This window comes from Rhyacophila brunnea, unplaced genomic scaffold (assembly GCF_057557595.1).
Source record: "Rhyacophila brunnea isolate RB1 unplaced genomic scaffold, BYU_Rbru_1.0 scaffold_8, whole genome shotgun sequence".
NCBI lineage: Eukaryota > Metazoa > Arthropoda > Insecta > Trichoptera > Rhyacophilidae > Rhyacophila > Rhyacophila brunnea.
Genome location: NW_028233350.1, coordinates 38,165,853 through 38,192,281, shown reverse-complemented (window position 1 = coordinate 38,192,281; position 26,429 = coordinate 38,165,853). Strand labels below are relative to the sequence as shown.

At 33.6% G+C, this 26,429-nt stretch overlaps 2 protein-coding genes across 4 annotated transcripts in view; one reads left to right on the top strand and one right to left on the bottom strand.

Annotated features, from left to right (window-relative positions):
• Nucleotides 1–26,429, top strand: part of LOC147064198 (phosphatidylcholine:ceramide cholinephosphotransferase 2-like) — a 236,505-nt gene that overhangs the window by 129,902 nt on the left and 80,174 nt on the right. The window lies entirely within an intron of this gene.
• Nucleotides 1–26,429, bottom strand: part of fat-spondin (extracellular matrix protein f-spondin) — a 72,046-nt gene that overhangs the window by 33,302 nt on the left and 12,315 nt on the right. Inside the window, exons 6-8 of the mRNA XM_085959255.1 lie at nt 24,889–25,019; nt 18,673–18,895; nt 13,701–13,875 (exon numbers count right to left, since the gene is read on the bottom strand). Of these exons, the coding sequence (XP_085815381.1) occupies nt 13,701–13,875; nt 18,673–18,895; nt 24,889–25,019 (529 nt within the window). The remainder of the gene's footprint in view (nt 1–13,700; nt 13,876–18,672; nt 18,896–24,888; nt 25,020–26,429) is intronic.

Genomic DNA, 26,429 nt, shown 5'->3' with positions numbered 1-26,429 from the left:
TTATCAATAGAACAAACCATTAGATTCAAAAAACGGAAATAGTAAAAAAATACGGTCGTATACACGGCCTTAGTTATGTAATTTTCTCCGATAAGGAAAACATAAACCTTATACCATAATGGCCATAATAGAATAGTAAATAAGTGGCAAAACCGCCATTAAATCGTCGATAATTACGCCAGTGGAAATCATTTCAGGACCACTCCTATAGCAAGAATTACGTCAGATTTTTTACGTCACGGAAGTTTTGTTTGTGGGGATAAACAGATAAATGTGTACGTATAAGCTTGTTATATCAGGGATGTCCAACGCGTAATAATATGCGGCCATCAATATCGAAAGTAGAAATATCGATATTGGTATTGTATCGGGAAAAAAGTAACGAAACTTTGAATATTACAAAACGGACAATGTTTTCTTGAGACACAGTAACAACGGTGTAATATATTAAATTAATGTAATCATGTGGCAAACATTTATTTGGTAAAAAAAGTTTTGAAACTATCATTGTTCTAATCTCACTCCATTTCACGGTATGAATGTATTAAAAAAAACAGTTCGTGGTAGGTGCTTAAAAAACTGCGGTTGTTGAATGTTTTTGACTCGTCGACTCGAATCAACTGTTAAAATTATTAAGGTACAAGTCTGTTTACCGAAAGCCAGTCGAGAACAGTGGCAATTTTCATAGCCGATTTCGGCGAAATTCATGAATTCAAGAATGATAACCTAACCTCACCTAATAATATACATAATTTGAAAACATCTCATGCATACACTAGAAAAAATCGTTTTGTAGAAGAAAAAAAATACGACATCCGACGTGACTAGATCTTGTGCTGGATTCGCGCCAGTATGTTTTACCAATTAAATTACGGGCGCTTTAGATAAATACGACGATTTTAACTATTGTCGAACAACACCTTCTTGGTTACGTGTTAAAACTGTGAACTAACAAGCTCCTCCGATTTAGTCGATGACGGCGCCTTCTGGCTTATGCCTAAATCTTCTTGTTGGACAGTACTAGTTGTTACATGAAATGCTTATCGAATTGCGTCCCGTCGGGTGTCATATTTCTTCCTACAAAACGATTTTTTCTAGTGTATATTATGCATGAGATGTTTTCAAATTATATATATTCAGTATATAGAATGTTACATTCTGAAATCGTGTGTCTTGTTCGTTGAATAAAGGAAATATTTTACTAACCTAATAAGTAGGTAATCCAGTTTGTCGGTTATTTTCAAAATTTGTTTGCCGCTGGCATATACTATAACCATTATTAACTTCAAAACACTTTATTTATTATCGAACAATGATTTATTTAAAACATTTTTTTATTTCACACCTATATGCTCCACCTGCGCATCTATTCTATACACAAGAAGGCTATAGGCGACTATTGAGAATAGTTTATCATATTTATGTATTGAGGCGGTCAATTGTTACAATAAGTAAAGTTAACCGTCTAAACTCTCAAAAAGTGCTATGTTTTGTTTTAACAGCAGCTCTCGGTTGTGTTAACTTATTGTAACAATTATAATACAATAATATGATAAACTACCTTCGATAGCCACCCATAGCTGCCTTCTGTATAGAATATATGCGCTGGAGCATAGAGAAAACTATGGTGATTGCAAAAATATTTCGGTTTAAATTATTTGTTTGAATCTAGAATATCCTATTTAAAAATGACGAAAAGTAAATAACGTTCCAATTTGAAGAATTTCAAATATAACAAAATGTAAACTGCTCTTTCTTTATCGTAGATATCACTTACTTCACTTCTGAATGGTCAATCACTGATCGACACCTCAAGTAAACCTTTAAATATCTCGAATATTATGATTCTATAATTTTTCAAATTGGCTGTTTACAACATACTTAAGTAGGTAGGTACATGTTTAAGGAAGCCCTGTAAAGAAATGGGTTTAAAACCACTGCACTAAATGTATTAAGTATATCGATTTTAGCTGAATGTGTATTATAGGGTACCCAATCAGATATTCAGACACATTAGTCATGTTTTCTATTGCTGGTTTACTAGTGGGTAATTAATCAAAATATCCAAAAAAATATCCAGTTAAAATTACTTGGAAACGGTGTGATATTATCATTACTTTTTGTCAAAACTAAAATCACAACACGAGTCAGTATCAATTCGTAGAATCTAGAATCGCACTCTAGCCAGAAGCTATGGAAGGTATCTGATTGTCTGAAATACTGATATTGTGTGACCGGCGAATTATATTGTATGAATCATTTTTTTTTTTTTACTAGTGGCCTGATTATTTTTTAAACTGTCACTTTCCAATTTAAACTGTGTGAACCGTTTTTTTCGATTCGTAATGATTATTTCTATGACTTATGGACATAATAGTGTCGAAATTACATGTTTAAATCACCATGTTCGATTCTAACATGACCATTGAATTCGGCTCCATAGAGTGGAAGTTCAATAATTAACAAGTTTTCTTTTGTTTTTCCGAGAAATGGATGTTAGCCACTTGCTCAACCTATTAGATCCAAAACAATGAAAAACAATATGTGAATTTGCTAGACCCGGGACTCGAACTCGGGACCCACGGCATTATAAGTCGACACGTAATAACTCGGCCATTGTGGACGATTCCGGGCCTCCGAATTAACTGCGATATTTTTTTTCCGACCATGTCCGATCCTAATATGTTCATATGGGCCAACACAGGGTGAAGGTTTATAAAACCACCTTTATTATATTCGTCATGAAATTTCCTTGCAAATTAGGGTATTATTTACCGTTTAATATCAATAAATTATTGACATTTAACGGTACCTTAATAAATGTCAGTAAATATGGTGAGCAAAAATAATTATATATAGTATTGACGTAGTAGGTATGATTAACAGATTTTGTTTTTACTAGAAATGGATGTCAGCCACTTGCTCAACTTATAAGGTCCATACTCTGACTCATACACAAATTGAAAAACAATATGTGTACTTGCCAGACCCAGGATTTGAACCTGGGACCCACGGCGCTACAGGCCGACGCTTACTTAAACCGCGGAGCCATCGTGGGTGCGATATACATAGTATAATAACATATTGATTTTGCGGAGAAAACTTTTCCAGGAGAACATTTTGAAATAAGAATTTTATTGATTTATTCATATATTTTAGTTATTTAACAGTATTTTTAAGTTAAAATCGAAGAATCCACCATTTAGTAATACACGTTACCGCCTTCCACGCACTGTTCCTTTTGTTTCTGGCAAACCGTTCAAAATTTGCACGAAATCATTATAGTACAGAACAGTAATAATTTAACTTGTGTAGTCGTGATACGCTCGATTAAGACTGAGTGTGATACGGGGTGGTTTGGTTTAGAGGGGTCTATGTTTGTGTTGCTACACTTCTTATTATTTATTTACTGTGTATTTATTGGCCTTCCCGAATATCTTTGTACAAAGTGTATGTTAAAATAACTAGTCTATCTAATACAACATAAATTTTGTGACTAATAATAAAAATGGGGGAGTTTTTAGTTTACGTTTAGTAGTACTTGAGGTCGTTGTTGCTTGGTAGTTTGGAGGAGAGTTTATTGATCGTTACAAGAATACACTGAATACAATAATAAGGATGATGAACGCGAGATTATAATCGCGGGTAATGTGTAGGTACTGGTGAAATCAATGTGATCAAGAGATAGATTATGATATTGATATGATATATGAGACTTAATACGAGTGGAACGTCGGTCGACTACGTCGAGTGACGGACTCGATGAGTGAGTGAGGATTCATGCGTTGTCCTTTCCAATTTATACAAATGTAGTACATATCTTACAAACTATATTGTCGCAATTAACAAATTAAAAGAGAACCTACTGATCTAGTTATGATTAAGCAAATGCTACGTATGCTGGTTCGTTCAAAATTTAAGTAGGTACGTTATAAGGCTACACCTTAAAATTCTTCAGGCTCAATTTGGCGGTTCCATTTTAGAATTCGAATTATAAAACTACTTATCACCTAAAATTCGTCACCGATAAATAATTCTAGTAAAATTAGACACTAATTACAAAATAATTACAATCCGTGTGACATAATACGATTTTGAGGTGTAGAAATGTACTCGTACCTACACTAACTTGTAATGTGTATGACGTATTATTTGACAAATGAGTATAGCTTAAAATATTGTAATATCAATCAATCATTTCAAACAAAGCTCCGATAGAGGGCTACGTATTACTATAATATTGTAGTATTTTTGTATATTGATTGCGATGTGACAAAAAAATACTAGGTACCTACAATTATTATGAAAATAAGACAGATAACATAATATTACTTAGGTAGGTACCTACTAACATTGTTTTTGTTTTGGAATAACTTTCACGTTACAGTGAAAATATCTATGGATTAGATAAACATGACATATTATGTTACGTCATCGACAAAACCTACCAGCATAAGTATTATTAGTTGATACAATATTATGAAAGTTATATTATTTATTCGCTCAGGGGCGCACACAAGGGAGGTTTCGGATTCGGAGCTCCCCTATAACAGAAAAAAAAACTACATAATTCTGAAAACACTAATGGGAAAAAATACGCAATAGAAGAAATCTTTTTTGAAAAAAGTAAAGAACTAATGACTAAACCAAGAGATGTCACGGACACGAAGCTTTCGAGATGTGGCTGTATGGGACGCATCCTCAAAATACGTTGGACTGACCGGGTGACAAATGTTGAAGTTCTCAATCGAATGGGGAAGGACCTTGGAGGAAAGTTCTACGTAGTATCAACACCAGGAAACTACAGTACCTCGACCACATTATGAGAGGACAAAAGTACACCATTCCCCAACTTGTCATTAAAGGAAAGATCAATGGTAAGCGTAGCAGAGGACGGTGCCGCGATTCGTGATTCATGATTGGTACGAGTGCAGCTCCACTGAACTGTTCCGGGTAGCAGACGACAAATCTAAGATCGCCTTGATGGTGGCTGACCTCCGCTAGGGGATGACACAATAAGAAGAAGAAGGCACCCGGCAGGAATCGAACCTGCGTATCTTGTGTATCGCGCCCTTATGCATTACCACTATGCTACGACTGACATGCTTAATTGCGACAAATTTTAACTATTGGCCTTCTGCTAACCTGCTCATAAGCGATCTCCAAATTGGGTCTCCGACCTTACTTTTTTCAAAAAAGATTTTTTCTATTGGCAACTTTTTACAATCTTGTGAATTATACGTTGAATAAAAGAAATAGTTAATTAAGAAAACTACAGATTATTTCATGTGAAATAAATAATACTTCATCTTCTTCGTCGCCAGAACCGTAACCCTGAAATTTTTCAGTCGGATAGCCTTCTCAAAGTGTTCTGCCCGATCCTCTCGGCGTTATATTATGGCACGTAAGTTCTTTGTGAGTGAAACACTGGTGGCACAAAAAAAGATACGTCGTAAAAGACACAAATGGATATTGACGATCCTAATAATTCTGCGACAGGTCGGAATAACTCTTAGCCGGCCCGCACATCTAAACTCGTCCGACTGCAACATGTCGATGTGATTTTATTAGCATTCATAAAACATGTGTAACTAAATATACCGCCCCACACCACATGATTGCAAAATTAAAATGTCAGTATCAAACTAAAGTTTGAAAAAAAACAACACAAACAATGACCCTTCCAAACCAATCTGCTCCGCACCACACTCGGTCTCAATAGAGTGTAACATGAGGCCCTACGTTTGATGTGAAGCATCATCAGTTTTTTTTAAATGGTGTCGCATTCAGCAATTTTCACCCGACATGTAGCGCATATATAATCCCGAAATGTTACACTTCGTCATTCACGGTGTTAGCTTGTCATCTGACGTCACTGTCTCAACATGGTCTGTTGCGTGTTGCACCCAGTTTAGTTTGATTTATGACTATATCCCTGTCAAGACGATTTTCAATGTGCGTCTAAGCTTAGATGAGCACCCGTTCTTTAGCTGCAGGCTATGTATTAATCGCTAGACTCAAAGTGCGGGGTGTCCGCGGGGTAAATGAGAAAGTCAGTGGCACCTGTTAGATTTTGTTACCACCGCCTTAAAAAAAACGATACCTATTAGATTATAATGCATAATTTTTCGATATGGACCCCCCATATCATTTTTCTCTGTGCATGCCTGACGGCGTTTTATAAATTCAAATACAAACCAAAGAAAGTGTAATATAAAAATAAAACCATTATCGAACAATAATACTCGAGAATAATTTTATTGTTACAAATATGTAAGTAGGAATAGGACACATCCCCATGAATAGAATATGAGGGCAGAATATTAATAATTATCCGGTGACGAATTTGGAGCGTCGATTATAATCCTAAACTTTCCGACAATCGTACTGAAAAAATCGATACTCGGAACAAAGAAAGCTTACAAATTCGCGAGCTTTTTTTACTGTAGTACGAAGCTTCTTTATTTCCACTTAGCTTAGAAGTGAACATAATAACGAATAGTAGAACTAATGTCTACATGCCTAACGTAAATAAGAATAGTACGAGGGTGGGTCAATAATTCCTTAGAAAAAAGCATTAAAACAGTTTTTATTTTTGTATTTTTTTTTATTTCTCAACATAATCTCCTTGGAGCTCAATACACTTGGTTAGACGTTTCTCAATTTTTTTTAAACCGTCAGAAAAATAAGTTTTCGGAAGGTCCTCAAAATAAGCATTTGTCCGATCGATGACTTCTTCATTTGAAAAAAAACGTTGTCCACTTAGCCATTTTTTTAAGTTTGGGAAAAGGAAAAAGTCACTGGGGGCTAAATCTAGCGAATACGGTGGGTGGTCGACCAATTCGAACTTCAATTCTTCAATTTTAGCCATTGATCGTAAACATGTGTGAACACGGGTATTGTCCTGATGAAAGAGGATTTTTTTCCTGTTTAAATGAGGCCGTTTTTCTTCAATTTTGTTTTTTAGCTGGTCCAATAAAGATGCATAATAATCCCCTGTTATTGTTTTTCCTTTTTCCAAATAGTCAACGAAAATAATTTCACGTGCATCCTAAAATACAGTAGCCATAACCTTACCAGCTGATTTTACGGTTTTCGCCTTCTTTGGACATGGTTCGCCTTTCGCAATCCACTGCTTTGACTGTTCTTTCGTCTCGGGAGTATAGTGGTGTATCCATGTTTCATCTACAGTCACAAAGCGACGAAAAAATTCATCCGGATTGCGTTGCATGAGCGACAACAGGGCTTTAGATGCCACCACCCTATTGCGTTTATTGTCGACTGTGAGCAAACGCGGCACCCATCTTGCAGAAACTTTTTTCATGCCCAATTTGTCATGTAAAATAGAAATGACGCTACCTTTTGAGATCCCTGTAACCTCAATTATCTCACTCAACTTTAATCTTTGGTCACTTAACACCATATCGTGGATTTTATTGATCATTTCTGGTGTAGTCACCTCTACAGGACGTCCTGAGCGTGGTTCATCCTTTGTTGATGTACGACCACGTTTAAATTCATTTAACCAGTTATAAATAGTTGCAAGTGAAGGAGCAGATATGCCGTGAACTAAATCCAACTCATTTTTTATTTCCTTTGCTGTTAACCCTTTTATATTAAAATGTTTAATAACAGCTCTAAACTCAATTTTCTCCATTTTCCATTTTTCCATTTTCCACAAGCAATTTTTTTTTTAAATGTACGAGAAACACACAACAACCCGACCAATCTGATTGAAACTTCGCAGCATACTGAATCGGTAGTGCCGCTGCATGAAAACAAACCGCTTACAGTACTAGTCGCGCCACCTGTCGGCTTTTCTAAGGACTTATTGACCCACCCTCGTATGTAGTAGTAGAAGTGGTATTTTATTGATTTTATTATTTATTTATATATTTCCATAATCTAAAACCCCTCCTCTGCAATTGACATCAAAGGGACTTTAACGTGGATGCATACTCATCTTTTTAGTTGTTGCGGGGTGTGATTCTATGAAAGAGGTACTCAGTGGCGAAGGGTGAAGATAGGCTGCGGAGATCCGACATAGATACGAATAGTGCACACTTAACTTTGTCAGTCATAGTTATTTGTTTTCATTGAGCATGTAATACAAATTGCTGATGGTTTTAGTTACTTTTTAAAATTCAATTAAACCCTGCCTAATCCAAACCATAAAAACGGACGTAGGCTTTGGAAATCCGACTAAAATAGTGTACACTTTATCAGTCGTATTTATTAGTTTTCATTGAATTAAGACCACCAATTGTTGCAGATGGTGGGGGTTAGTGTTTAATTCAATTAAACCCTGTGTAAACCAAGCCATAATATATTTAAAAAACTATAGATATAAAATATCTATAGTTTAATTTAATGGCATAATTTGAAATAGTTTATATATAGACGAATATTTTTTATCTATTATGGCTTAGTTTTCGCCGGGTTTGATTGGATTTCAAAAAATAACCAACATCATCTGCAACTTATATTCTTAGTTCGGTGAAATCAAATAATATGACTGATACGTTTAGATACGATACGATAAGTTTAGCATGCACGAATTATGTCGGACTTCCACAGACTACCTCCACCCTTCGCCACTGATGAAAATCGATATTTTTACTTAGTATCTAAGTTTTACGTTGGAATCAGTGGCTTTCAGATTATTTTTATTGTGTGGGGGCGTCAAAATCGACCAGTGCCTCGGGTCTTTATATCTCCAAACACTCCACTGATGTAGCCTATTACAATTTCTTTTCATCCTACCTAAAATTTTTTTCTATTTCCATTAATTTGTAGTTAATATTCAAATCGAATCAGATTTTTCTTTCCGTACACATCTCACGCTAACGAACCGCGAGCGATGAGTAGTTTTTAATCCTGCATATTGCATGTCATTCACTACTTATTATTGAAAAGCTTTTAAGGGAATTGACACTTCTCTCAGTCGTGTTTATATTGTCACCGGTAAATGCGCATACCTGCATTAATTATATTATAATTAGGTACATAATTACAACGCATACTAGCTCGAAAAATAGTTCGTGGAATAGCTTTATTTGGTTGTGTTTCCTTTGACGTTGCACAGCCAAGGAATTGAAAATTTTTGGGAAGAATTACAAGAAATCTTAAATAATAATGGAAAGGATATCTTTGATTAAAATATTTTTTGGTATAACTTCAAACATTCTTAAAATACCGCATTATTTGTGGTAATCAAGTACATTATGAAGAATTTCCGTCTTTTTGTGTTGACATGAAACTGAGTATGAAATGTCGTATATTATATTGAACGGTACTGGAAGCGAAAAAAGTGTAATGCAGGGGTCGGCACCGTGCCCAACTAATAAGTCTCTAAAGGGCCTAAAGTAATGCTTGGTCACGGCTGTCTTACCAATAAGACAGAGTGCTAGAGCCTGTGAACATTTTAGGCCTTGTGAACTTTTAAGGGCCTCCACGCAACGTAGTGCGCAAAAGTAGCGGGCGTGTATTACGCCATCTTTGGCTTAGCGGCGTTGTACGGTGACACTGGTGTCGAAATGCAATGGTAATGCAATGATTTTCTCAAAGCCTGGATTTTTGTGATTGTTTCACTTATATTACTAAATACTCTATTGTTAAACTACAATAGTATCATTAGGCATCTACGTAGACCTGTTGTGTTGTTAAAAAGGATATATATTTAATTAAGATCTTATATTTCAATTAAGTATAGTATAAATTTTCTTAATCATCGCTTCTTAAGATGTAATTTCCTAATTAACTGTCTGTATACGACATACCATATTAATCACATATTTTATTTATTTAAGAATACAAAAGATTGTGGACATAATAAATCTAAATTCATAACGTACACAACATAAGATTTACATTATAAGTCAAATATTACCCTCACAAGAGGGAAGAAGAGAATATAGAAAAAAATATAATCACAATAATACTTAATAATAACAAAAAATAAAATAAAATCAAAACATACTTAAGTACAATTTAATACTTACAGAAAAATAAAGTTTCAAAAACAAAATGCAAAATACATCATTGAAAATAGTCTTTAGGGAGCGCATTTACTAAGCTCAGTTAAGTGATATGTTAGAATTGCCTGAATCTGAAGAAGTTAACAATAATAACATCACGAATTTCGATCTTTCATCGTGCTAAAAATGTTAAGGTAAAAATTTCAGATCGACGCTTCTAAAAATAAGGGACTATGTTGAAATTCATCAATGCTAGGTACTTAAAACAGATTTGAGCCTAGACTAAGCCAAGATACACATATTCACGACCAAATAAACACTGTATACAAACTGTTTATTTGCGGACATCTGCTAAGATTTAAAATCTTTTAATGCAAATATACATTTTTTTGTATTCCACCTCGGATATTAAACATTGTTCACGTACACTTTACAGCTATTCTTAGTCTTAACTAGATTTAATTGCTTAAAGACACCAATAACTGTCGCATAAGATCAAAAATGGTACGTTTACATCTGACACTTATACCGTTATACTTATTTTATGTGTCTGACATAAAATTTCACTTACTGTTTACACCTGCATGGATCTGACATAAAATTCTCGTATACTTCTCGTTGAAATAAAGTCTCTACACTTTATTCAATGCAACATTTGGAATAAATATATGCGGTATTTACATATGGCATTGTAAATTATTCGGACACTTATTTCGTATACTTCTCAAAAACGTTATATCAGTTGTCAGTTGTCAATATGGGAATGTCAAAAAAAAAGAAAATAGCAGCGAGTCTTTTGGCAACAAAAATGAGGAAAAAACGGCTAAATGGATGCGGGAATGGATTCAGCGACGAGAAGAACTAGGTGCTTTCAGATGTCAGAGTTTAAAATCGAAGATCCACCTCAATTTGTGAACTTTAGTTTGCAAGATTGGACCTTTTGCCAAAAAACAAGACACACAATTTAGAAATGCCATAAGTGTAGAAGAACGATTAACAGTAACATTGCGATATCTAGCAACTGGTAAGAAGTGAATCGTCATTGCATATTCAAAATATTATCGTAATACGAGTGCAGTTGTGGGCCAAAATGAATTAATATCATTTGAAGCGCATTTTTTCTTCACAGAGTGCATCAGAATTAATCGTATGTGCCGAGAACAAGCGATATTTTATTTTCGCACAAAATCCATAGAACACGGCACATCCGATTTATTTATCACTGTCATGATTTTTGACAGATCGCTACAGTACATTTATTTACATAAGCGTTGGGCATACATTCACGATGTATGATAATAATTATTTGTCCGTTGTTTTAGAAATACATATACCTATGCACTTCACTACCTGTCAAACTACGAATAATGTGTCAGGTACTTGACATAAAAGTAGACGGTGGCTGAACTTCGGTGATATGTCACTGCAAGTTCGGACTTGTCGTATACGCGGTGTTTACATTTGCGTATATAAGTAGATTTAATATAATTACTGTTTACATACGTAAATATGACGATATAAGTGTCAAATGTTAACGTACCATAGACAGTTTCAAGTGTGTATTACTTTATATTCGAGAATATAATATTATACACGCGCGTTTACGATTTAATTCATAAATGAAATTACTAATTAACTGCAAACCACACAAATAATTTTAAATTTGACGCAATAGTATGATTCCGTAACAGGAAAATGTGACTGTCGTTTCTTTATTGCTACTATCATGGTCGTGATTAATTCATTAATTCCTATGACTTTGTAACAGCTGTTTTTTGCAGAGGAAATGGTTAGTGGTTTGACAGATTATTGACATGGATTCCAATAATTATTTTTAGTTTATTATCCGTATCATTTGCCTCGTTTGTGTGATTCTGGCGTGTCGCTGTAATTAATGTGGTAACGAGATATCGTAGCCATTAATCTCAGAGCAACAACAGTTTTTTGTTTTGTTTTAATAACACCGTTGATAAATGTTATTTTATGACTGCTACAATGATCCAACTGCGTGTCACATTGGTACGTTTTGTTCCCGAATGAAAATCACACAACGGCTAGGTATGTCAGATAGTCATCGTTTTTGTGCGCATGCGCGAATCCAGAACTTTTTTTTATAGTTTGTAAAAAAATAAAATGTCAAAAACGGTGATTTGACACACACTTTTACAATTTTCATTTCTCCATTAAAATTATGTTTGGTTATACCGTCTAATAATCAGGACCGGTTTCGTCCACTTCAATGAGACATTGTCAACTGATCCATAAATGACCAATATTGTAGGTATATTTTTAATATTGTCCTGATCATTATTAAATTATGTGGAATAAGTACTTCATATTGAGTTTTATTTTATTTAATACAATATAATATCTAATTGTAAATTAGTACCATTAATAAATAGTATAATAATTGTAACTACTAAAGCCTTAAACGAGAGTAGGTACAAGATACATGTGATTTATGAGCGGCATGCACAATCTAAGATTTCGATCCTAAGGATAAGTCGCCGAAAAGGATGACTTAACTATAGACTATACTGAGTATAGAGTTAAGGAATCCTTAACCATAGACAACTTTTGTTATAAACACGCCTCTTTCCGTATTACCATTTTACCACTGACAGCTGCTGTCAAAATAAATTCGCGTGCTATAAAACAGTCCATACACTCATATTCATTTAACAATTCATCTCAATATGGATATTGATAGTGTTAATTCGTTTGGCATGTACTTGCAGTATATTATTTTACTTGTATACGCCAGCCCGCAGAAATACAAGATGCCAGATGATAAAATGACACTTGACGCTAGTGTTACCATGTTAAAAAAATATCTTACGGTGCCTGTGGAATCACGTATAATGACTTATAACGGAAACATAAGAGTATTATAATTAAATATTAATATGTATTTAGAGTTATTGCATTTATAAAATGCAGTTGTCATATTTTTGTCATCGTTTAACAATTATAAAATAATTTACCTAAACTATAGGAAAGAGAATTTTTGAATATGGTATTATTTTCAATAGAAATGATCTTAACTAAGGACAATGTTTCTGCATAGTGTTTTCTGCTAAGGAAATTTTAGTTATGACAAATAATGTTTCTGCATTCCGCTCTAATATTATAATATTTATGTACATAGGTATTTATGCGTGAAATTGGGCTCAAACATATAGCATTATTTCCTTGTATAAAACAACATTGTTTTATGATTTGTATAGCACCGTATTTAATTTGAATATTTTCGTTTTAATTATCTTCTTTCAAAGACTAAAAACTTTAACAATTAATTATACTTATACATCATTTGAAAACACCTCACATATATAGTAGGTACGTACCTAATAGAAAGAAAAAAATACGACGCCTAAATGAACCAGAACCTACCTGCATTCACTGAAATAGTGTCAATGTACTTTACCCATTTAGCCATTTGTGAGGCCTATTTAATTACAGACGAAGTTAACTAGTAGTACAGATTGCATTAATTTTGTATGTTCAATGAAGGAATGTTACATTCTCTAATCATGCAAATTATTCGTTGATAAAAAAATAGTTTATTAAAGTAATAAATACTATATCGTTTGATAACCAGAAAGGCTTCATTTAAAGAATGTTTTTTGCAATCTTTAATCGCATATTTGACTAAAAATTCAGTTTACTTAGTCATCGATGCAAGCTTACGAATAATATAGGTAATGTGGTTTGGTAACTCACTCGCACTCTGGTATATCAGCCACGCACATCTCCTTGGAGACCAGCTGCCTGCTGCACTCGAACATCTTGACCTTCTCCATCGGCATGGTGTACTCCCGCGTCCTCATGCGGAGACCCTTGCCGCACGTCACTGAGCAGGCGCTCCACTGGCCATATTCAGTCACTCCGCACTCGGCTTTGTAAAGGATAAAGTGGTTGACAGTTTAGGTTTAGTTGTTATCAATATCGTATAATGGTTCAATGTACTATCGGTCCTAACGTCGCTTCAATAAACTGATAGTAAACTGGGGATCAATGCATATTGAAGCTTCATAAATATGGATCCACAGGATTGTTTTGAAAAATATAAATATTATCAGTAAAACTATATAATTATAGTTCATTGGTTGTGATAATGATAATATTAATTATATTATGCCAAATATTTACAGGCTGACGATTTTATTTCGGCTAGCTTAATTGATAAGAACACTTACGATGTTACGAGTTCGAATCCTAGTCAGCTCAACTTATTTTTAGGATTTTTTACTAATGGGTATGTTTCTGAAGTTTTTAAATGAAGTAAACTGTGGATCTATTCTATATACATGGTGGCTATCGACGGTAGTTTATCGTATTTATGTATTTAGATAGTTAATTCTCATAATAAGTTAAACGTCTAAACCAGGGGTTCACAAACTTATTCGACAAAGCGACAATTTTGAAATCAAAAATAAGGCAAAAAATAAAAAAAATAAATTGTTATATTTTTAACTAAATATACTTACATCATTATTTATTATTACTCTTATTAATATAAGTACTTACTAAAAAAAAATATTTTTGTTAATGGGATTGATGCAATTGTTTGTTTGAAACTAAATCCTGCAATCTAAGCTCAATTTTTCTGAACCGTTCATTCTTGCCAGAGGATATTTAATTGCAAATATAATTTTTATTATTCGATATGAAAAATAAAAAATAATACAAATTTAAAATAACTTTCGCGGGACACATCAAAAAGTCACGCGGGACACACTTTGTGAACCCCTGGTCTAAACTGTCAAAAATTGTATGTTTAACAGCTCCTCTCTTGGCTGTGTTAACGTTTAGAGCGATATAGATTAATAGTTTGTAATGTTCACAATATGTAAAAATAAATAAAATTTCAATTAAAACTAAACACAGTTTTGACAATTATTTACACGGCTAACTTATGATGATAAATTACCGTCGATATCCGCCGATAACCGCCTTGTATATATAACAGATCCACTTGTCTAGTGATTAAGTTGGCTACAGATTAACACTTCTACTATGACATTCCATTATAATTTACAATTCACATAAATAGTTAATTACAATTATAATGATTATATGGGTAGACATTTCCGAAATAAGTATTGAGTACCTAAATGTCCTAAATGCATAAAATTTGATAGTGTATAAATTAAATTTGACATTTCATGCATCTCACATATTTCCGTATCAAAACAGATATTTTAATGTATCATTTAGCTATAAATAGCTGCGAAAAGATATTTCCTTGTCAATTTTATGCAGGAAGCCTAAAAAGTAATAGTATTGACATTTTTTTTAAGATTAATAATTACGTAAAACACCGAGAAATTTGTAAGATAGTTATGTACAAAAATAACGAGAGCCGCCTTTTTTATTGGAGCTGCCAATAGAAGATGAATATTATGATCACACGTACAATTAATTGTTTGAATCTAATATCGAACTGCCTTCAAAACTCCTTATATTATGAAATGCGTAACATTGTAAGACTCATTATATCAATAGCCAAAATCATTTAATAAATTAAATTGTGTTTCTCGTCAGTTAGTAGGTACCCTATTTAGATTTCATTTCGGGTCTTACTATAAAATAAAATATACTTTGTAACTCCTAAAGACGTTTCTAGATATATTATAATATGCGGTTTTTTTTTGTGTCGGCACTGTGTTTTATTTAATCCAGTTTTTGCGCGTTCCGAGACCTGTTTTATCTTCGTATAAATCTGATCACATTATTAGGTATTATGATAGAATGTAATTGATGCCGAATATTCAGTAGTTTTTTCTTCTTTTCAAAATAATATACTTACGCTTATTTAAATTTAACTTGTAGAATGTCAGGGTTAATGTATTGAAGTCATCGTTCAGAAATTGTTTATTTATATTGAGAAATAGCATGTTTATTCAAATTAATTCGGACATATAATAATTGCTGAAACGTAACCTAACCACAATAAGAGTATTAGATGATCTTGACTGTATGTTTGCAAGTTTTGTAGATGGAGTTATTGATTATCTGAGTGTTGTAACTATTGAAAGACGACAATATTGTCCCAGAAGATAGAATAATATGGAACAATGTATGTTGGGAATAATGACCATTGATCGCAAACACACTTCTGAAGAACAATACACTTTCAAGAAAAACCAAAACAACATTATAGTAAACTCTTCTACGCCCAGTATTAATGTATGGATCAGAATGTTGAACAGGATGAGAGAAATATGGATATCTTTGAGATGATAGTTTTGAGAAGAATCTTTGAGGTTATTCAAGAAGACACCATTTGGAGGTCGAGATATAATGAGGAGCTGTGCACACTTTATGGTAGTGAAAAGATCGTGGCATATGAAAATGCAGTGACTGCGTTGGATCGTCCACGTGTATAGAATGGCGGAGGGGATATGCCAGCAAGGCGAGTTATGTACGCAAACCCCGAGGGCAAGAGCCTGGATAGCCTAAATTGAGATGGATGGACTGTGCTACAGGAGATTGAAGAATGCTCAGTCAAAGCAACTGGAAGGGGTCGGCGCTGGATCGTCTAGGATGGAGAATGTTTTGAATGAGGCCAAGACCCACTAAGGGTTGTAGTGCCATAAATTATGGCGATAGCTAGACGTGGGAACTTTCATTGTTCATTAAATTTCACCCAAGAAATTTCAATTTAAGTAAATACCTATATAGCAGTTATAAATACTAAAGGTCAATCTCGACCATGAACAATCATACGTCATGAACAATGAATATTTTATTAGAAATGCCGTTCATTACTAAACTTGTGTAAACTGCCTATATGAGTAATTAAGTACCAATTTGGATGTATTTTTTTCGACTCAAAATGCAAGAAATAATATGCAGTCAAATAAAATCAAGAGATAGCCGAAGACATAATAAAGCTTTACAAATTAAAGTGGCATTTTCTATCATGATTCATGATCCTGTTTCACGAATAGCAAAAAATGTTGCTATAATTTAATAATTTTATGAGTTAGAATAGAAGTCTTTCAGGGCCCTCTTAAATCTACTGACGAATCGATTGCGTCATCTGCTTCAAAAAAAATCACCGCTGATTCAATCATAATTAATTTCCACTGTAAAATCATCATTCATGACGTGACATTTTACCCATTAGACTTTATACTTTACTATTACTAAGTAAATAGTTTTAAAACTAATCAAACGTCATAAAATACGTAACTATCATTATTACATCATTTAATGAGTTTTGTTTGTGGAGTACACGTCATCATAAATACATGCAATTTGTGTGTAACTTTATAGCGTATGATTAGTGGCCGTAACTATATTCAATGACATTGTTCGTGTCACATAGTGGTTCATTTTATAATATAATCACTGTAATTAGATGAAAAAAAAACTGAAGAGGGAAGGAAGTGTCCATTAATGACAACCCATTCACGATTCAGCTAGTGGGCTTGTTTGCATTACTGTAACACAAAATACGTAATTCAGTTCGAATTCAGATATATAGTGTACCTTCTATAATAGGCATCGCTATACAAACTGAATTTTAGATAAGCAATGTCCATTTGAAGCTGACGAAACCGGTCTAGTTTAATAATAATAAAAGTGGAATTAGTTACTAGCGTTTTATTTAATTATTAATACAATGAATATATCCACCATGAATTGACTGCTAACGCCATTAAAGGAGAAAAAATACCCAATAAACACAATATAAGCATCGCCTGTGTGTTTGTTTGTTCGGTTATATTACAACCAGCGCTTGAAATGGAAAAGTTTATGAATCGGAGCGCTCGATAATTATCCGAAAATATTTAAGTATGCGAGTTTTTTGTTACCTTAGCTTAGTTAGACGAATAAATGTAATATAATTATAGTCTTTATATCTGATATCCACTACTACTAAATATTCGGGAATGCAATGTTTTTCAGCTCCGCAGGCGAAATAAATTATTTTTATCTAAATATGCTGTCAAAGGCGGTATTATTGTCCCTTCTTTTATCTGCCGCATATAATCAGTGTATTTGTAAATATAATTCGATAACCGTAGTAAGCGGGGGGAAAGGGATCTACATACAAGAGCGGGGGGGGGGGTTATTTCCTTAGATGGACGTAGTGACGTATTGGCCAGAATATAATGTTATGGTCTATTTGTATTATAATTATTAATATTTGGAATTATTTTTCCTAAATACAAATATTGGGTTCACTTTTAATATCAAACCATAATCCTGGTTCAATGATGATGGCCGGAGGCTTAAGCATCGGCTTATAACGTGGGTCCCAGGCTCGAATCCTGATAAATCTGACAAATACACATACCTATTGTTTTTCAATCAGTCATGGACCTAATAGGTTGAGGAAGTGGCTAACATCAATTCCTCAACCTATTCTAAGCCTACACGCTGTGGAAGCCCATATTATGATCTTATTAAGATCGGACATGTCTTTTTTTTAAAAGTGGGGTGCCAAAAATGGCATTGGTTCGATTTGCATTGATCGAATCATGCGGCATTTTGGATTTGGGGACATGTTAAATTATAAGCAACTAATTGAATGATTCCGAGACACTCACATGGTTTTAATTAAACAGGTACTGTTTTTGTATATAATATACTTTATTTTGTACTACATTATCTAACAATGATGTCAGTGCTACGCAATTGCATAGTGAAACCTTTCCCCTTAAACCGATGCAATACTAACGGCGTGACGAGGCGTCAGGATCCTCGACTGTCTCCTGTGCCAGCTCTTGCAGTTGTTCCTCGTCGCATCCCCTCGGTGTGATGCTCTGCCTCGTCAGGAACAGTCTGGCCAGTGGGTTCATCTCATCCTTAGTCATATCGTAGAAGGGCGCACGCGGGTCTTCCGGATACTTCGTGGTGATACGGTACATCTTCTCGCGAGGTTTTGTCTCCGTATTAGGTGACTGAAAAAAATTTTAAGTAATCCGATAATAATATATTGGATAAAGACTTAATAGAATGATAGTTGTCGTTTTCCAGCGCTCGAAATGGACAGGAACGCAAAATAGCGCTCCGGTTTGGGAATTAAAATTAAAATCAATACATACTTACATTAACTTACATTTTTTAATAAAGTTTAATAAAAAACTTGACATATCATACACATCTATTTCTACAAATAATAATAAGATTTTATGTTGTTTTGGTATAAAGTTTTTATGCTATCTTAATACAACAAAAATTCTGATTAATGAGACTATTGTACCATCCATGGCAGCATATTTCGTAAAAACTGTTTTTTTTTTTTTGCCTACGGTACTGAAAAAAATTACCTGATTAAATCTTTAGTGGTAGTGCGTATTAGATCTCTAAATACTATTATTTAATTTATTCGTCTAAGGTACGTATGTACTGTGGGCAGTATGTAGATATACAAGGTATATAACAAAAAAACTCTTACACTTTAATATTTTCGGAATATTATCGAGGGCTCTGGTTAATAAACTTTTCTATTCTGAGCGCTGTTTTTAACTAATTATTAGATTCAACAAATAATAACTATATAATTCTTTTGTAAGATTCGATCTATGGGTTGTCAAAAACATATTTTTGGTCGTCATTAATCATTACAGTTAGAAACTGCCGTAGCGAAATCCTTTTTCTTTGGTAACAACTACGTGCTATGTACCTAGATAAACTTGGATAACGACAAACACCGCACGTATCATTAGGTACATAATGAAAATAAAAATGTAATCTTTGCTATCATTTTATTTTTATCAAACAATTATACAATGTAAACCGTAAAGGTATAACTAGTTCAAAAGCGAGAAGGTAATCGATTATAGAAAAATAAATTTAATTACTGCTATTTTTATATATTAGAATTAGCTTGCCTTCATATCCCACTTCTGACACCAAAATAAAATATGTTAATTGCGAATAGCTTCATCAAGAAGCTATTCCCTAACATGACAACAATGGGGTGATGTGAACGCTTGATGCCAATTACTAAGGCAATACTTAATAACAATTTTGCACCGTATAATATTGCATTTTACATTAATAGTACACTTGTAATTAATTGACATTAAAGAAATCGACAATCACTTTGTTGTCTGGATTTCGAGATGAGACTGTTCACCATATTACCTAAGAATTTCGATCTTTCTAATGTCAATAAATAAAATTACAAGTGAGGCGTCTAATTACAAAAAGCGACAAGTCCACAATTCAATATTTTCGGGAAAGAACGATTTTATGTTTCAAGCTTCAATTATTTGTATTAACATGAGATTATTTTTCTTAAATGTAATCAATATAGGCAAATTAAAATTGGACATAGCGCTATTTGTATCTCACTTTTAAATTTATTCCGCATAAGGCACATATTTCCGTGGCACTGTCATGAGTTTACCAGATGCTACAGCATGGGAGACGCCCTTTTCAATATTGAACGTTCCCTTATTGGTTGACTTAAACACGCGCGAAATCAACCAAGCTTTAAATATTGTGAAACACGGACTTGGCTCTTTTTGTAATAAATCGAGACTTAAAATGATTTTTTTCATAGGGTTATGTCGCGTTTTGGAATTTATAGATCAATACATATTGTGTAAAATTATACAAAGAATACTTGCGTATTTTTTCTCGATTTTGACCAAATGTGGACTTATCGTTTTTTGGAATTAGACGCCTCATTGTAATATTAATGTTAAAACCCCCTATGTGTTGTAAAATGGTTATTATCGCGTCCAGTGTTTCGCCATCTCAACGTTGTCATATAATAATATGGACTACATAACTATTTAATTTAATCATTATTAAACTGAATAATCTTTTAGAAGTAATAATCCATTCACAAACTCACAAAATTCACAAAATACTTTCAATAGACATTTCTTAGCCTAGGAAAAATGATGATTAATTTTAAAGATACTTTTAATTTCGTCGTCTTCAAATTTGAATTTGATTATCTACGTCTGAAATCTGTGAACAGCGATGTGTCAGTGAATTCATGGAATCTCCGCAATTTATGGCTATCCGAAATGTTGTGATGTAATAACATTAATTATAATCAGATTCTACTCTACATATTAATGTAACCGCGCGATTAGATTACAATTAATTAGTAAATTAGGCGATGATCGCGTGACGCCGTGTCATATTTCGGAAAGGCGCGGCTGCTCGGCCACAAAATATATCAGAATGAAACTTACGAGAAAGTTCGTGGTTATTTTGAATTTCGTGTTTTGACAGTTCGTGACAATGAACCGGCCGTAAAAACGCGTATACTTTGCGTCATTGCCTACTGCAATGACGTATTTGTAGTTTTTCAGTGTAAAATATTATGACTATCAAATCAACATGTTATTAAATTAAATTTATCAAAGAGGACTGCATTTTCATAATGAAAATTCAATACCGATTGTGACAACTGTGATATATAATATATTAAAATTAGTTATTGGATTTTGATAAATTAATATGTAACATAATATTATCGCGAATTAATCCAACGCGTGATCCAATATGGTTCAAATAGAAATGGGATGAAATCAGTCTCAGATAATTAATAAAACATTGATTTAGATAGCAAGGCGTTTTCTCAAAATTAGACGCCTCCTTAAAAATCGACGCTTTAGCAGCTTTAGCTTAAGGCCTTTAAAACGATCGTGACTACGCGACGCGAAGATTGTGCAAACGACGCGTGCAAAACAAAACATAATTTGTCATAAAAATTCAACATGCGTCCATTTAATGTTCTGTTTATTGTTATATTAGTAATAATATATTCATTGACATGTTTTCTTTTTTAAGTAAATGGGTAACGTTTTTTAGTCATCTTATCATACATGATTTAAGAATAATTATTCCCCCGACGCCATCACGAAAAAAAATTACGTGTTCACGGCTCGACTTTCGCTCTCCGATTGGCAGCCAGTCCGAAATTTCGTCGCACCTATAGTTGAAAATTATTTGCCGTTTCACTGAAGTATTCCCTTAAATGCTTAATTAAACATAAAACTGCGTGTGGCTCGTTGCTATGTTCTCCCAATCCATTTCTATAGGCTGTTAAGATCCGCCATAAATAGTGCACATTAAACTTTGTTAGTCATACGTATTTATTTTCCTTGAACTAAGGCTACAATTTACATATATTGTATCGGCTTGTTTTAAAAATATATTAAACCCTGCTTTACCAAACCATAATAGTTTTGGTATATTTTGGGCGATGGTTGGTTCATTTTTTTAAATTTATTAAGCCCTGCCTGAACCAAACTATACATAATAGATAAAAAATATTATTCTATATATAAAATATTCAAAGTTATGTATGATTTAATTGCATAATTTTAGATATTTTATAGAGAGACGAGTATTTTTTGACTTTTATCTAGTATGGCTTGGTTTTTGCAGCGTTTACGACTAACCAACACCATTTGTAAATTGTAGTCTTATTTCAATGAAAACAAATACGTATGACTGACAAAGTTTAGTTTTATCGAAATTCTAATTATTATCTGTTCTGTGGAATTAACTTAATATAAGTATTAAAAAATCTTCAAATTTTTTTGTTTTTCTTACTGCGGTTTTTTAAAGCTGAGTAATTCTCTTTTTTATGGTTAAATAAAATCTTGGCAGCCATTAACAGTTCATAATGTCGATATTAAACAATGTGTTCGTGTATATTATGTATTAGCATGTTATATTAAAATCGACAAAAAGCAGATGCCTGAAGTACAATTTTACAGCTTTCGGCCGAGGAAGATAGCAACACTGTCCAAAGTTCCGTTTTAAATATATGCGGAGCTATTTAATCTTTCTCAAACTGTTGAAAAATAAGCCGTGCCTATTATTCACACCACTGACTGTTTATTATGATAATCGTTTATAAATAATTATATTTCAATCCAAAATTCCGTACGTTTTACCAAAGAAAATATAAACTACAATAAATATTCGATACATTTTAACACTGCCCATTATACGCCCAAATGATTCTTAATCGTCAGCTGACTCAATTTATTGTACGAATTGTATTTCCAATTGTTATTATCGAAATTAAGCTATTTATTATACACAAAACGCCTGTCTCCAATATTGATTTTTGCTATTTTACATAGTGCAGGTACATTAATTCATTATTTGACAAAACCTTTTTATGAAATGAAAAGGATTTATTAACCTACTTAAAAAATACACCACTCTGAAATTAATCAACTACCTATTTCGTTTTCATTGGAAGTTTTCTATACAAAATGTGCTCTCGAAAATCTGCAATTTTGTATGTTTTACAAGAGCTTGCTTTCACCATATTATACGTCATATAAATGATTTGCATGCATTGTATTATAACAGATGTCATTATTATAAAATATACAATAAATAATAGGTAGGTACTACCTTCAATAATTATTTTTGACATAATACATTTAGATACACAGTTTCAGTCTCTAATATTATAAAATATAACTTTATAATAGGAAATACCATAATATTATTTCCTTTTATTAAAGATTCATCTATGGCAGGGGTTCCCAACCTTTTTGTACTCTAGAGCACATTCTAAAATATCGGTAGGGTGGCGGGCACCACCTATTTTTAATCGACAAACTCCTTCCATAACTTCTCATTTAAGTGGATAATTCACATCAAAAATGGCATGAATTTAACATTATGTTTTTTCGGCACTGCAATACTACTACCACACAACAAACAGACGCATTTATTTTTCACATTAAAGAAACAATATGATTCCTCCCAGTCAGTGTTATAGGTTCGTTGTCTTTTACTCGGTCCACTCATTTTAGAACTATATAGAAGGAATATCAAAACTCCTAATTCGTGTTTCGTCAGACGAAGATGTCTCCTAGCTAACTGTCGCGACCCGAATGGGGCAGCAATCGAAATCACAATGACAACAACGCGGTTCCAGGCGGGGAATGCTATTTGCACATCACTCCTTGTACACGCCGAAAACTCGAACTGAGCCGATGATCGCCGAAGCAATCGGGACGGTACGAGCACGTGACTACTGTCATGTCCTTCGGCGTTCATCGGCTCAGTTCGTGGCGTTCGTTCACTTCGGGTTTTCTGCTTGTGTCAGGCTAGCGCGAAAATTCTGTCTCTGTCGAATAGTGGCGGGCACATACGAATCGTTCCGCGGGCGCCATGGTGCCCGCGGGCACGGGGTTGGGAACCCCTGATCTATGGTAAAGAGTGTTTTGCTGTGTTGCCAAATGAAATTTTCAAGATTGAGTAGATTCGAAAAATATATAAAATTAACGATTTTAATTGAAAAATAAATTAGTAGATTGGCCTTCGTTATAATCTCACAAGTGTCATCTAAAACATCACACAAATGTGACATTTAATCTAATACTAATTACATATTAGTATATTATCTAAAGTCATAAAGAATTTAAACTTATATGCGCCTGTCAATTATCTATTTTGGGTCAGAACTGTTTCCTCGTGTTAAGCCGATCAGGCAAGACTAGTCAATGCGCTCCCCAAAGACATGTTGTAATTTTATTTTACTGTCTAAATTTGTTTATGTTTTTTTTTGTTCTTTCTCGTGATGGTAATATTTTAATCTCATGTTGTGAACGCCCTGAATTTTGATTTGTTATGTCCACAATATTTTGTTTTCTTAAATAAATAAATGCATAAAATTTTAGTAAACATTGCAACACTGGTGGCGGTCACTTTCGACAGTTCTTTCAAAATGGAGGACGACAATAAATTAAACAAAATTATAAATTTAGAACAAGAAAACTATGAAATAATCGCCTCCCAGATTATAAAAAATAGAAGTAAAAGACAGTCGTTGTCTATTTTTTAAACCATTTTTTTAAATATGCCTTCTTTTGTTTTATAGAAGAATACTCTTATAATAACTGCTATGAAACATCATTGATGTTTTAATACCACCTTAGTCATTCTTTCTTACCATATAAGTAACTCCACTATCGGTGCCAGCATCCCATGGGTAAAGGTCAATGGTAAGATTTTCAACCCATGAGCAGTCTTTCAGGCAAAGATTCAGTCCATTGACGCCGACAACCCAGTCTGGAGTTGGTCCTGAAAGACACATGAAGATGTAAGTAATCTATAATTGGTCATTATGGATGGCAAATAAGATTTGATCGGTCACATCCTTAGACAAAATGCCGCTCCTAGGCGGTGCCAAAATGCCGCCTCATTTTTTATACAGTATTTTTTATCAACCTTCCATGAATCCAATATCTAAGAAATATGTTGTATGGTTAAATTAATAACAAGATATACCTACACCACTAAATTTAGATCCCATCTCTGCTTCAATAGACAATATTACGAGTCTACTGTTTCACATAGGTACATTTTAAAATACACCTGACAACGTCCAAAACTCGCAAGTGACTGTATGTACCAACCTATAATTCAAATATAATTCGCAAATTTGCATTCACCAATAACGTGACGTACATGGAGTCAACGGAAGTAAACTAGACATCGCGAACCCGACAAAAAAATATACATATAAAAAATACATTTTGTTTCCAACCAATTAGCTGTTTTTTTAATGGAAAGATATTTCCGTTATTACTAAGTTTAGGTAGCTATTTATATATATACCTAATGATTTATCTCGATTTGCCGCCCTTCGAGTAACTGCCGCCCCCAAGCGACGCTCAATCTGCCTACCCCCACGGGGCGTCACTGGATTTGATCAATGTGACAAAATCATTTAAAATTATATGCATTATACCCCGTGCCAAAATCTATGTACATGGTCACCACATCCTGAAGCGGGCCCCCCCTGCTAGATTAAGGGTAGTGTGATGGTTTACAGTAGCGTTTCCTAAATGGTATTCTGCGGAACCCAATAGTTTCGCGAAGTAAAATTAAGGTTATTCCATGTATTTTTAGTAATTTTTGTGTCCACATAAATAATTATCGAGTTTTCGGCATTCGGCATCATATAATGAAGTACCTACTGATCGCGACCACCTTTTAAGGTAGCCAAGTATCATGCGACCCCTCACCATATTGGATAAATAGCCAGTTTTATTAGTCAGAAAACAAATAAAAATAATTATAAAATTAACTCCGACATGTGAATCATCATTTAAGTAGATAATTATATCAATCATAATAATATCACATCAAATTGTATCGCACAACCATATATTTTTTATTGTGAATACTCATGAAGTAAAATAGACCGCAGGCGACTTTTATTATTAGAGAAAATTTGTGATATGTGTTTATATCACTTAGCAGCGCTATTTTACTTGAAGAACAATAACATTTTAAAATATATGATTGTTTGATGCAAATTTTGATTATTGTATGTCGATATTCGAAAACTTCTTAACTCAAGTGGATTTATTGAAAAATACAAAAAATCGCTAAAAATACACTGAACACCCTTAATTTTACCTGGAACGCCATTTTGAGAAAGATTCTGTATACACACTGCTCTTAACCCTAGCGATAGGTAGGGGG